This window comes from Sparus aurata, chromosome 10 (genome assembly GCF_900880675.1).
Source record: "Sparus aurata chromosome 10, fSpaAur1.1, whole genome shotgun sequence".
Classification (NCBI taxonomy): Eukaryota; Metazoa; Chordata; class Actinopteri; order Spariformes; family Sparidae; genus Sparus; species Sparus aurata.
Window position 1 is genome coordinate 32,673,634 of NC_044196.1, and position 13,488 is coordinate 32,687,121.

General features: G+C 42.8%; 2 protein-coding genes across 2 annotated transcripts in view; one reads left to right on the plus strand and one right to left on the minus strand.

Annotated features, from left to right (window-relative positions):
• adgra3 (adhesion G protein-coupled receptor A3) overlaps positions 1–6,279 on the minus strand; it is a 29,516-nt gene extending 23,237 nt beyond the window's left edge. Inside the window, exon 1 of the mRNA XM_030431410.1 lies at positions 5,236–6,279. Coding sequence (XP_030287270.1) covers positions 5,236–5,444 — 209 coding nt within the window. The 5' untranslated portion in view covers positions 5,445–6,279. The remainder of the gene's footprint in view (positions 1–5,235) is intronic.
• A 1,396-nt stretch (positions 6,280–7,675) lies between these two features.
• gba3 (glucosidase, beta, acid 3) lies at positions 7,676–13,265 on the plus strand. Its single transcript, XM_030429911.1, has 5 exons — positions 7,676–7,911; positions 9,707–9,934; positions 10,038–10,840; positions 11,342–11,465; positions 12,479–13,265. The coding sequence occupies exons 1-5, from the start codon at positions 7,857–7,859 to the stop codon at positions 12,679–12,681; spliced, it is 1,413 nt and encodes a 470-aa protein (XP_030285771.1). The 5' UTR covers positions 7,676–7,856; the 3' UTR covers positions 12,682–13,265.
• The last annotated feature ends 223 nt before the right edge of the window (positions 13,266–13,488 follow it).

Below are 13,488 nucleotides of genomic sequence, written 5' to 3' on the forward strand. Positions count from 1 at the left end.
GGAACTGGTCCAATGGCTGAGGTGCTGTGACTTGCCAAGGTAATTCTTGCGGTTATCCAGCACTTTCTTGTTCCACAAACGATCCAAGTATGAAGATTTTTCCTGCAGTATTTGGATTCATTTTGAGAATGGACACCATAGGGTAGTGGGATTTTTCTTTCACATGTGGCTGAGGTAATTTCAAGTCATTTAAAGGGATTCTCTTGCATTGGAGCAATCTAGAAAGGGGGCGCTTGTCATACAAGCTCTTTTTACCCCTGCATTCTTGTAAGTTGTACTTGCAATATCCTCTTTCAGCACCCAACGGGCCAAGCCATTAGAGGAAGGTATTCACCGTATAGTTCTCTGCCTGAATGGAAAAATGATCCACCATGCAAACACCAGGATAAAAGCAGATGAGCAGTAAAATTTACACAGATGAGAAGGCGTTACACAGCCTTAGCTCATGTCTGCACACTAAACTGAAGTGCTTGTCTGGGATTAAATGAGACTTGGGGCAACCTGGCAAAGTCAAAGCCCAACAGGACTATGAAATGAACGGCTGCAAACTGACTAAATGTGCAGCTGTCAGTGCCTCGCCTTTGGGATTTTGCTTTCTTCTGCAAACACTACAGAACTACTATGAAAAGCACAGGGGCATTCCTTTAGAGCAATGGTTTGCCTTGAAAGCAACAAAAACAAATCCTCTTAAGACATGCATGACAGCAGGCACCTGTAGCCTAGTTACAAAGGCACTTCAAAAGGCCTCGCGGCATAACATAGTAGCTCTTTAATGTCGTGAGGATTAAATGAAAAGATGATTGACATAAGGACTCATCGTGCATTCCAAACTGATGCGTCTACAGGATTTTTTTAATATCTGAAATCCAAAGGGAAACTTCTCCACATGCCTGACCTGAAGGAAGTGAAGGTTCAAGAAAACCAGATGAGAATTTTTCAGTTTGCACTGCTGTGAAACAAGACAGTTTACTGCACTCCGACGTGTCGTGAAACCGAGGGCGCTTTTCCTGCAGCGAGGGAGGAAATCCCTGCTTTCTTCCTGACATTAATCCTGTGCTGCTCTTTCGAGGCCAAAACCAGGTGCGCTTGTTTGCTCTGTGCAACCCAGGTGCTCCTGTGAATGGATCCCGATTACACTAAACAAGACCTGTAAAGAAATATGAGCCGTGCGAGTGCAGAAAGCTTAAATATAGTCGGTTTCTGCTTGCGTGCTATGTAGGCTGACACTGAAAGAGGTACACAAAAATAAATACTCACGTACACACCCATACAGACGACTCACACAACCTGATTTATCCTTCCATGTGAGGCAACAGTTGAAGTCAAGGCCTCGTATTTTAGCCGAGGCCTACACTGACATGGGAGAACAGGCCAGCTGTAAACACATTTGTGTCATTTCCTCTCGGATTACTTCGGCATGCGGCATCATTGGGAGAGCACAAATGCGGGGAATGCGTCGCTCATTTTTCCTCTACAGAGAGGCATTCAGAGCAGCGCTGCATGCATTCTATCTCGGGCTAAACTCAAACCAGCAATCATTAAAGTCTGGCAAAATAATAGCTCCTGAGCTCCTTTAACTGCTCATGTACAGACAGGAGTAGTTAAAATTAAGGATGAGGTAAAAGTAAGTCCCATCACGTGAGAGTATCTGGGGTAATTCTTCCGACGTGGAGTAAAACAATTATCCCAGTGGTTGAATACATTCACCATAGCCTTAAGGCGAGTTGAGACATTTCTGAAAGAAGTGAGCTTGTGGTTTCAATCTCTTTCTTTTGTGATGTTCTCTGAAATGCTGAGCTTAAATACTGATTCATTAAAACCCAGACCGCTGAAGAGGGAAACAGGAAATGTTCAACACAAAGGAAGGGGGACAAGTTTTATGAATGCAATGGGTGTTTAAAAACATCATGCTTATAAATCCGTTTCAGGCAAGCTCTTTGACTAAGACACACAACAAGGTGCGTCAATACAAATTGAAAAACATCCATGTAACAAGGGAAGTATACTGCCACCAGCCATTACATTAGCAAAACAGCATTATCCTTCAAGCATGGAGATGAAAAAGTCAGGTCAGGCATTTGGTTTTATTTATTATTTGTAATGATGTTTGGATGGAAACTGTTGGTTGGCTGACACTAGTTAGATGCACATGACATTTAGATCCAGATCTGTTTGTTAAGCATATTTTGGAGAACAAAGCCTCTGAAAGTTGCAAACTGTTCAACATCTCTTCACAGGAGTCAAAGAGTTGTTAAGATGCTAGAACCACCAAAGTTAATAAAATCTACATACTTGTCCTGTCTTGACCTCAAAGTCAATAATAACCTTAAAGCATTACACAATTAAACGTTCTGCAAAACAGTTACTGCCTCTCACATCACAACTGTTTTTATTAAATTGACAACCACAATTTTATACCTTCACATCACGTGAGAAAGGCAAAAACAGGGTGGAAACGGTTTTGACTTAACAAGGGGAAATAAATAAAGTTTGAGAAAGGTTTCACGTAGGAAGCCGAGACCCCTGCTTTGGTTCACTGCAGTCCAGACCAGCCGTGTCTCGGCCACAGTCGATCCCACCACGAGAGAGCTGTAAAACAGTACCGACACACCTACTGAGAGGGTTTGCCGATTTTACAGGTCATAAATTAACACACGAAAACTGTGCAGTCAACATAAATTGCAGTTTCATAGCCTCTCGTGTCTACGGGGAACTGTAGAGAGAGTTCTACTTGAGCACAGCTTGGTTGTTTTCCTATGATGGATGACAACAATTGTCCAGAAATACAAAGTGGAGACTGGAAGGAATTCCTGAAAGTTGCACTGCCTTCTTGCTGTGCTCTCTAATTAAACCGTTCTTGTTCTTTGGAGGCCATCCTCCATGTTACAGTGCTTGGGCTCAACGCTAAATCATGAGGAGCCCGGCACAACCTCCTATCCATCACTGTCGCAGCAGGATGACAGACTCCAAGTGACTGAAGATATAAAGATAGAGCAAATACCAGAACTAGATGGAAGTCTTACAATTTGTCTTCAGAGCAGGCTGTAGCTGACAGGGATCAGCATATTTCAAATTGTATAAATATTTGAGGGGGCATTAGAATAACTCCAGATCATGAAGAGGATGGGAATGTGAATCAGGAGTGAAGCTTTTGCAGTTGATCAGTTGGACTGAATTATTCAAGAGTTTGCCCATGTGGTGCGTCTGTGGGAAGCTCCTACATCGGAGGCTTCCCCTCCTGTGCACATGCACCATCACAACATGCAAGTGTTCAAGCTAATTTGGACGTGCTTTGAGACGCAATTCGACTGGCTGCTCGATAAAAAAAGACCGACTGACAATATGGAATGCCAGCGAGGAGGAAGTTGATGCCTTAAAGGAAATTCAGTCTTAAACGTAGGCATTTAATCTGTTTTACTGACAGGTCCAACGCTAGGTTGAGTGGTTGGCAGGTGTTCAGCTCCACCCAGGATGCACCACGGTGGCCTAATTTTAAGTTATTTGGTTCCAGTAACTGATAAGACGGCTGTCAAGTCTCCAAGCTTTAACGATGCCCCTGAAGAAACATGGTATCACAGACAAAAATGTTCATGAATTTGTAGTTTTTAGAACCAACACGTCCATGCGCCTGCTTTTCCATGCTATGGCAATGTAATTTTGAGAAAGGAGGGAAAAAAATGGACTTACTGCTCACAGTTCTCTGCAAATGTACTTAAATAATGTCCTGGAATGACTACAAATCAATATATATGGAAAGCAGATTTAAAAATCCAAAGAGCTACGGCTTTGGAGAGGGCTTCAAAGTATCGTGTTTTGTGGTAAACAGGTTAAAACATGCTCACTCTCTCATACCACCCATTCCCTCCCTTTCTTCCCCTCCCTGGAGTCTATTATTTGCTTTCTACTCCTGCACCCTGCCCTGGTCTTCTCATATTTCCCCCCATCGCTCACCACCACCACAACCACCACCACAAAGCACAAGTGCACTGGACTGGTCTTCTCGTATATGAAAGTGTGTCTTTTTGCGAGTCAAATCTGTAGAAGCATTTAATGACTTCAGTCGATGAGGTCATGGACAGGTCTGTAAAGGAACTCTGTGCTGTGCTCAATCAGTTTCTCAGTATGTGTGGGTGTTTTTCATCCTTTATGGGTTGCCAGGGTGGCCACACAAAGACCGTATCAATACCGCCGATGGCTGAGCTGGAGGACAATCAAGCGCGAATGCTGCCTTTGGGTAAAGAAGTTAACATCTATTCAATTGAATGCTGGCGCTTTATAACCCAGCAAAAACCAAAGTAATGACTGTAGGCGTGCAAAACTCCAGGCTCTGGGGATAAAGTAAAGTTTTGCATTTTTCCAGCACTCTCATCCTACGTAAACAAAAAGAATTTTAGACTCAATGTTGCATTTATAGTTACTATAAATGGAATCAATTTCATGTTTTGATCATGATTATTTCATTCACTCAACGTCAGGAGGCCTCAAATATGATGAAGGGAGCATTTTATTTCAAATATTGAGTGATTTGTGTGAATGAAACACCAGATTATGTTTATAATTGTTAGTCTATTTGAATTCAAGCAGATTCCAAGCATGTTCCAAACTCTGTACAAACCCTAAAGTCGTACCGAGGTGTACCATAGCTCTTCGCAGACTAATTCTAACCCTGTCATAGGGTGCATATGTCAGCCGTGTGTGTAAAAAACACCACGGGGATTAACTCAACAGCCAGCGAGCATCTCATATCTATTTAAAAAAGCCTTGGGGACATGGTAGGATGTCTCGTGTGAGCACTGATTTAGTGCGTCTTCCTGTGTGTGAATCACTGCACTACACTGGAGGAAGACAGGCGGTTACTGTTGCATATGGGTTTACATTTACACCAGCATAGTATGCAGCTGTGGAAGAGTGATGTATGGCTGACAGAATGCACACTTGTCAAGACACCTTAACTTATTTTGAAATATACTGTTGATAAAGTACATTATATGGGAGTTAACCACACAGTTTATGCAAGTACATACTTGTCCTTTGAGTAAAACTGTGGTACCTAATAAACTATTTATAAGTACACAACACAGCAATGTAGTCCACACACAGACTTGTGTGGCCGATTAGTGTTGAAGCCTAGAAATGAAACTAAAAGGTTCAAACTTTAATGTGAAACTGATTTAAGAGACATAAATAATGTGGTTCAGGTGATTTGATGAGGGAATGCATCTGCTGTGTACTCACAGTGTGACGGTCCTGTTGGGGAAGGAGTCCGGGGGTAACACCTGATGGAGCTCCATGTTGCTGCACACCACCTTCCTGTCGGACGCCGGGCTTTTCCCACCGCTTTTCGGCCGCTCGCAATCAGACGATGATGCCACCGAGGAGCCGCCGCCGCCGCTGCCGCCGCTCAGCAGCAGGATCACAAACAACTGCCACAGATCCAGCCTCATTTTCTCACAGGCCGAGGAGACAATGTTTCGATTCAAGACGAGCAGTTAACAGTGAAATCCAGACCCCGTTAAAGACCACAATGAGACCGGAGCCAGTATCTTGTTTGGCTCAAGTGAGGCTTCCTCCTCCATTTCTCGCAAGGCTTTCCCTTCGCTCGGGGAAGAGGTGTTCTTCTTCTTTGTCTGCCAAACGACTCATTTATAATTCCCTTTCCATCCCGGCGTGGTGTTCATGTCCTCCAACTCCACTAGTTTGCCGTGCCGAGTGTGCTCGCTGGTTGTTGAAGAACTTGTCCAGTTGTTGGGAGGGTTTCTTTGTTGGCCCTAGCGTGGGGTCCAATTCACGGTGCCGTCTTTTTTTTTTTTCCACGGGAGGCGGCTGCGGTTGTTCCAGGTTATCCACACGTACTAATAACTTCAGGAAACAGCGCCAGACTCTTTCTTTTTTTTTTTTTTTTTTTTAAATGACACCCACTTTCTTTCCCTCAGTACTTTGGACTGTACGCCGAACCAAACAAGAGCGAGTAAACTTTCCCAGCCCCTTCTCTCCCAGCCACCAACAGGAAATTGCTCCGGGAGGAAAAAAAAACACACACACACACAAAAGCGATACAACAACACCTCCTCAGCTAGCTGTGCTGCTAATGCTCGGAATAAAAACAAAGTTAAAACTCCCGAAACTTAAAGAAGAGTATCCGACGACTTTTGTTAATTATTTTTTAGCTCCACTGCGTCTTTTGGAAAGTATTCAAACGCCAGTTGTCTGTCCATTGAGAAGTCCTCTTCCCATGGTCCTGCCCCAGGACCCACTAACGGTCAAGTCCCGTGGAGTTCCAACCATATCCGGTCTGCCTTTCAGAATAAAACCCTCAGCACTTTGGAGGTGTGCTCAGGTAGCTAATAAATAAAATACATTTTAAAGTTACTTGCACTTAGCTTGAGTATGTCCGTTTTGTCTACTTCACACTAGGCTTACATTTATTACACAGACAGTAGATAATAACGTCTATAGAATAGTTACATTTTAGCTCCTCTTTGACCAGCAAAATGCAGCAAATGCAATTCTCTAATGTTTCATTAGTAGTCTGCTTTTTTTTCTTTTAATACTCTCAGTATTTATTTTCCTTACAAGTGGAATTTTGCACACAGCACTTTCACTTCATAGTGGTTTTGTACTTTGTCCCTTTCCATTGTCACTCCGATCCACCCCTGCTCCTCTAGTTCACTGTGCACATAATAGCCATGCAAGATTAAGCCGCACAAGGAGCATAAATCCAATCATATCTTGTAGCTATATGAGGAAGAAGGCATTTAGCTGATGAGGATTTGTTTGCCCTTTGGCAACAATCCGTTTTCTTTGTTATGATCAGGGAGAGTGAGTCACTTCATTCTATAGAAAAGTGGATCAGAGGATTTGCATTGAGGTGATCACAGGTCAGGGAACATTATGCCCTCAGGCTGTCATGCTTTCACCTTCACTAGCGTATTTGTTTTCAGGACCTGCGAGGCTTTGTGTTCTTTGACATGCACCCTCTGACCTTTTTTGTCTGCATACAGGACATCACATTGATGCAATGGATGATACTAAAACATATTCCCATCTCATTCCTTTCTGTCTGGTCATCACAGCCTATGAAAGGTTATTTAAAAGTTATTTAAAGGATTGAAAATGTCAGGGGAACATTTAGGAATGGAATAGAATATGGGCTCTTAATTACAATTATACTTTGTTATGTATTTGTTTTATTTATTGTGCTGCTATATAACTTAGATAGCTAATTTTACACCATTTGTCATGCTAGCAAGACAAAATAGCTAATTTAAACACATTTCCATGTTGTATTTAAAAAAAAAATGTTTTGTAATGTTTTATTATAAACATTTCTCTCTCTCTTTTTTAATTGTTACATTGAAACCCAAAATCTCTCAAAATAAAAGCTGTCCGGACACACAGTTCTTGATGGACAGCACGCTGATATGCTGCATTCAAGTACTCCTATGTAAATTTGTAGATCCGTAGTCGTGAGGAAAACCTTGAGGTGAAAATAGAAAGACTAAGCCTACTATGAGACTAATGTTTTTTTTTAGATGATTTTTATTTAGGTAATTTACCAACAGCATTCAAACTGTGCTACAGGACCAGAGAAATGCGAAGAGAAGCATGTTGTGCGATTGTGTTTTGAGTTTTCCGTGGTTTGTGTGACGATTTACGTGACAGCCGTCACGCCACCTGAACGTCACATCTCGGAGTCTTTCCTGGTTGTGGGATAGTAAAGGCAGCGTTGTTAGACTAACGTTATACGAGAATTTAAACTTTGAATATAACATTTCTTTTAAACATATACCTTAGATAAACACAAGATAGTGAGACATTAGACCCGCGCTGATTCAGCTTCCTGACACTGAAACAACATGTTCCCATGTGACTTTGCGTGGGGAGCGGGAACTGCAGCGTATCAAATAGAAGGTATGTAAACAAAACGACGACATGAATGAAATGTGATGATAATAGAACGTGAAGTGGACACATATCAGTCTAGTGTAACACATAGCACTGCTACACAGACTGAAGTTAAATTAGTTAACAATACTGCTGTCGTTGAGAGTAAAACTTTATCAAAGAAATGCTCTGTAGAAAGTGTTTATCGTGTATTCAGTATGACAAAGAAGTCTACTTTATGCTGGTATTTTATTGTAACTACTGCAGTGTTATAACACAATCCATAAACACTCATTGACCACTTTATTAGGTTTACCTAATACATGTTCCTGTATACTTTACCTGTTCAATTGCTTGTTAACACAAATAGATAATCAGCCAATCATATGGCAGCAACTCAATGCATTTAGGCATGTAGACATGATCAAGACAACTCGCTAAAGTTCAAACCGAGCATCAGAATGGGAAAGAAAGGGGATTCAAGGGACTTTGAATGTGGCGTGGTTGTTGGTGCCAGACGGGCTGGTCTGAGTATTTCAGAAACTGCAGATCTACTGGGATTTTCTGTGGTTTTTATGGCGTTGGGGATATTTTTCTTTGCACACTTTGGGCCCCTTAGTACCAATTGAGCATCGTTTAAACGCCACTTGTTGCTGACCATGTCCGTCCCTTTATGACCACAGTGTACCCATCCTCTGATGGCTACTTCCAGCAGGATAAAGCACCATGTCACAAAGCTCAAATCATCTCAAACTGGTTTCTTGACCATTACAATGAGTTCACTGTACTCCCGTGGCCTCCACAGTCACCAGATCTCAATCCAATAGAGCACCTTTGGGATGTGATGCAGCTGACAAATCTGCAGCAACTGCCTGATGCTATCATGTCAATATGGACCAAAATCTCTGAGGAATGTTTCCAACACCTTGTTGAACGTAGGCCATAAAGAATTAAGGCAGTTCTGAAGGCAAAAGTGGGTGTAGCAAGGTGTACCTGATAAACTAGCCAGTGAGTGTATATTTTCTAACGAAGTCCAATTCACTAAACTACCAGAAATAACTAGACACTACCCTGAAACACTGAACATGATCGGCTCTGTAATGGCTTCATTCATTGCAGAAGCTTTGTATTAGATTGCACTAAAGGGGCAATGTGGCACAATTTTAGTTCAAATTAACTAAGAAGTAACAGACGTTATGTCAAAAACACCTGCGCATGCTAACCAGCTAGCCTGGGGCCCGAAAACCCCTCTTTCTCTTGTCAGTCTGAAGCTTCTTTGCTAGCGGTGTAAAATCCAACACTCCCCTGGTAGTCCGGCTACCTGCACAGCTAACTGAACTAACAAGCTAATAGTAGCTACAGTCCATGTGTATACATAATACAGTAAGCGGCAATCAGCAGTTACACTGGTGATATGCTGCCCCATGGGAGTATAAATTCAAAATGGCCAATGACTCCCTGAAGATGGCACACACCAAGACACAAAGCACACATTATTATTATTAATTTTTTAAGTATAGATCTTTACCTTTTACTAGTGGAATGATATTGACTGATTAATATTAGATTGAGCTGGCTCACAGGTCACCTTTATTCAAAACTGACAAAAATCAACAGACAATTTCAACATTTATAATACAAGACAAAATACAGCAGAATTTAAACAGCTCCTACTGGAGATAAGACAAAGATCCAGTCATAATGAATTCAGCGAAGTCCACAGACACACTTTTAGCCCCTCTGGAAACACTACTGTCATTTTTTTTATGTCACCATCTTCCAAACTTTTATGAAATGAAACAACCTATTTGTGCGCATTGAGGTGGCTGGCAGGCAGACGGCAAGGGACCGAGTATCTGGGACACATTTTGTCACGAGAAAGGCGGCAGAGTGTTTGGGGAGCAGGATGGAGATGTGGGCTGTAACAGCTACGAACTGTGGGAGCAGGATCTGGAGTGTATCCAGTGGCTCGGACTGACGCACTATCGCCTGTCCCTCTCCTGGGCCCGCCTCCTGCCTGATGGGACCACTCGGCACGTCAATCAAAAAGGTATTCCCATACATACGCTACATGTGTATCTAAGACAACAAAATGGAATAAGCTGTGTTGCTGTTTTACCTTGTTACTGCAGCTCTGTATATCTGCCCAACAGGTGTGCAGTATTACAACAAGGTGATTGATGATTTGCTGGCCTGCAATGTATCACCCATGGTCACACTTTACCACTTTGACCTGCCTCAAGCGCTCCAAGATCAAGGTGGCTGGAAATCTTCAGATATAGCGGCCATCTTTGACAGCTATGCAAAGTTTTGCTTCCACACATTTGGTGACCGCGTCAAGCTTTGGATCACCATCAACGAGCCCTATGTGTGCGCCAAATTGGGCCATGAGGACGGCATCCATGCCCCGGGATTAAAAGAACCGGGGGTTGCTGCCTACGTGGTGGGCCATAACATGCTGCGTGCCCACGCCATGGCCTGGCACAGCTACAACTCCTTCTATAGGACAAAGCAGGATGGTGCTGTGTCTCTGGCCATCAACAGCGACTGGTTTGAGCCATCAACAGCAGGCTGCACAGAGGATATCTCTGCCACTGAGCGCTGCTTTGCGTTCACACTGGGGTGGTTTGCCTGGCCAGTGTTTGTAACTGGAGATTATCCAGAAGTAATGAGATCTGCCATCGACGCTCAAAGTGAGAAGCTGGGGTTCAGAGGCAGCTCACGGCTGCCCTGTTTCTCAAAGGATGAGCCCGCCATATTGGGCACAGCTGACTTCTTTGCGTTGAACTACTACACGTCTCGTATGGTGAAGCCAGGAGGAGGAAGTTGCGGAAAGATGAGTATGAAGAGCGACCGAGATGCAGAGGAAGTTTTGGATCCTTCCTGGCCTCTCTGTGGCGTTTCCTGGCTCGCTGTGGTTCCCCACGGCTTAAGGAAACTCCTCAAGTACATCAAGGTAAAACTCTAACCAATGTCTCATCTTCTGGGTAATTTTCTATGTCATGTTTTCATCACCGAAAAGTGCCTCAAACGCATCGTTTAGTTTGACTGGGAATTCAATCTGTCGAAATGTGAAGTCATTTTTCTTTCTCCCTCTTGGCATCAAGTTGAATTGACCAACAGGAAGACGAATCACCTTCAACCAAACGAGGAGAACACTGTGACATTTGTTTAGTGTCTTGCTATTGATTTTGTATGCGGTAATCTCCCTTTAACACCTCCAGAAACACATTGATGCTTCATTAGTGCTGTCACATTGAATGAAACAGTTACTTTGCTGAAAGTGTTTGCAATTGCAATTTCCTGCTGTTGTGACTTGTCACAGGCCATTAGTTTGAGCTTGGCACCGTTGAAATGCAGCTAAACGGTACGGCGCAGACCGATCTGTCTCTCCCTGAAAAGCCCTGACAGCTGAGATGCCTTGTTTGACAATAATATTTGCCCCGTGACTTTCCAGGACACTTTCAGCAACCCAGCCGTCTACATTACTGAGAATGGCTTCTCGCAGGTGGGGCCACTGCAAATTGAGGATGCCCAGCGCTCCGAGTATTACAAGGAAACCATCTCGGAAGTGGCTAAAGGTAAATCTGCACGTGAAATAAATATATAGCAATTAGCAGACATGTGAAATTATTACCTTTATTCAGCATTTTAGAAACTCTCTACATAACATTTTGTGTCAGCCGTGCAGCTGCCAATGAACAGATGCCTACAAATTGTCCTTTGTAAAATCAATCCTATTCAGGAGGATCACATATGGTCTGTTACACATTCACCTGTCTTGCAGTTGGGTGTAAATTTGTCAGATACAAAGATTGGTTGGTACACCATCAATCGGTTTTAAATAATATCTCAGTTTTGGTGCAAATCACTGATAAAACACACCATCTGTGCACTTCGGGCAAAGTCTTATTTTGAGAATCCTTGGCTCAGGTTGTGTTCATTTTTATAATGATTTTCTTGATTCATGAAAACAGAAGAACATCATTTCATTCCATTTTTTATCATGATATTTTATTTGCAGGCCATCAGGCTTAGGACGTTATTTCCGCGAGTGAAATTGTTCGTTTTGGCACAACCATCTGGCCAATCTGTGTATTTTTTATTGCCAGAAATATTGAAAGCTGTCTACCAACACTGAGGAGCAGGAGGATTTATGGTTTTCTGTGAGATGGCAGAGCAGTCATTCAAAGGGAGATAAAGGAGAAAGAGAAAACACCATTTTAGGCCATTTGGCTAGGTTACATACACACGCTGTATAATAATCGAAGACTGTAATTGGAGCTGGCATGAGATAAGATGGTTGTCAATGAGAACACAGTTAATGCATGTCTTGCCAAGATGCTTGAAGTTGATGAGCATGAAACTAGGCGACTGTGCTCTCGAGGGTCGACCGATACGTTTCATTCAGGGCCGATACTGATACTTTTAGTAATAAAGGAGACTGATAACCAATAATTGGAACCGATAAGGATCAAAGTTGAGTATAACCAGTGATGGACTGTAACCAACTACAATTTATTGTTATTTAAGTAAAATTTTGAGGTAAAATACAAATTCAAATCTCCAAAATTAACTCTGTGTTCTTGTATAGCAACACAAGAAGATGGGGTCAACGTCCGTGGATATTTCGCGTGGTCGCTGCTGGACAACTTTGAATGGGCCGACGGATTCAGCGTTCGATTTGGATTGTTCCACGTGGATTTCGGGGACGTAAAGCTAAGCCGAACCGTGTACCAGTCTGGACGGGAGTATGCGAAGACGATCATCAAATACAAAGGAGGTCGATCCAGATAAGAAGACTGTTACACATTCTTAATAAACAAGCAGCTCTCGCTCAGTGGAGATCCGAAATCTAAAGCATTTAATTGTCTCCGAATTTCTTTCCACTTTTGAAAATGTTCAGGGAGAAAGTCCAACAAATGGGCTTACTTGGCTGCCTTTATAGAAATTCTGACTTCAGCAGGGGACGTGAGGACAAGGAGCGTTAAGTCGATTCAATGGAATGCAAATTAGTATTCTGTCCTGCCCAGCACCCAGTCAATCTGTACAAGGAGGTTTATGAAGAAGGGAGAGTCCCTCACTGAGACGGCCAAGACAGCTGCTGCAGACACTTCACAGGGCTGCATGTATTTGTCAATGATTAAATGAAGTATTAAGGGTTTTACCATCTTGGGAAACAAGCATTGTTATGTGCCTGTATGCATTTTATGTGTATATCATGAAGTAATTCAGTTCTGCAGTCTTCTTGAAGGTACCTGTGAGAGTCAGGTGAGTGTGTCTGTTTGATACTTTGCATTGTAGTCTGAAGTTTCAGGTTGACTGGGAGGTGGAAGGCTCCCCTGATACTGTCGGGAAAATAAATCACACATTATGCAGTCCATTTGGTCACCCTTTTCATATTTGACACAAAACTCCTGTACCACCTCAGCTATCACGCTGGAAAGAGCCCATCAGAAAGTCAGCTCAGTTATTTTAATGCTGCCGGGCTGCATAAAACACACTCCAGTAAACTCGGACGAGATGCCAGCTGAAAGCAACAGATGTCCTGCCACAGGAAGAGAGCGCAGTGCCATTTGTGTTCCGCGGACAGCTGCGCAAACC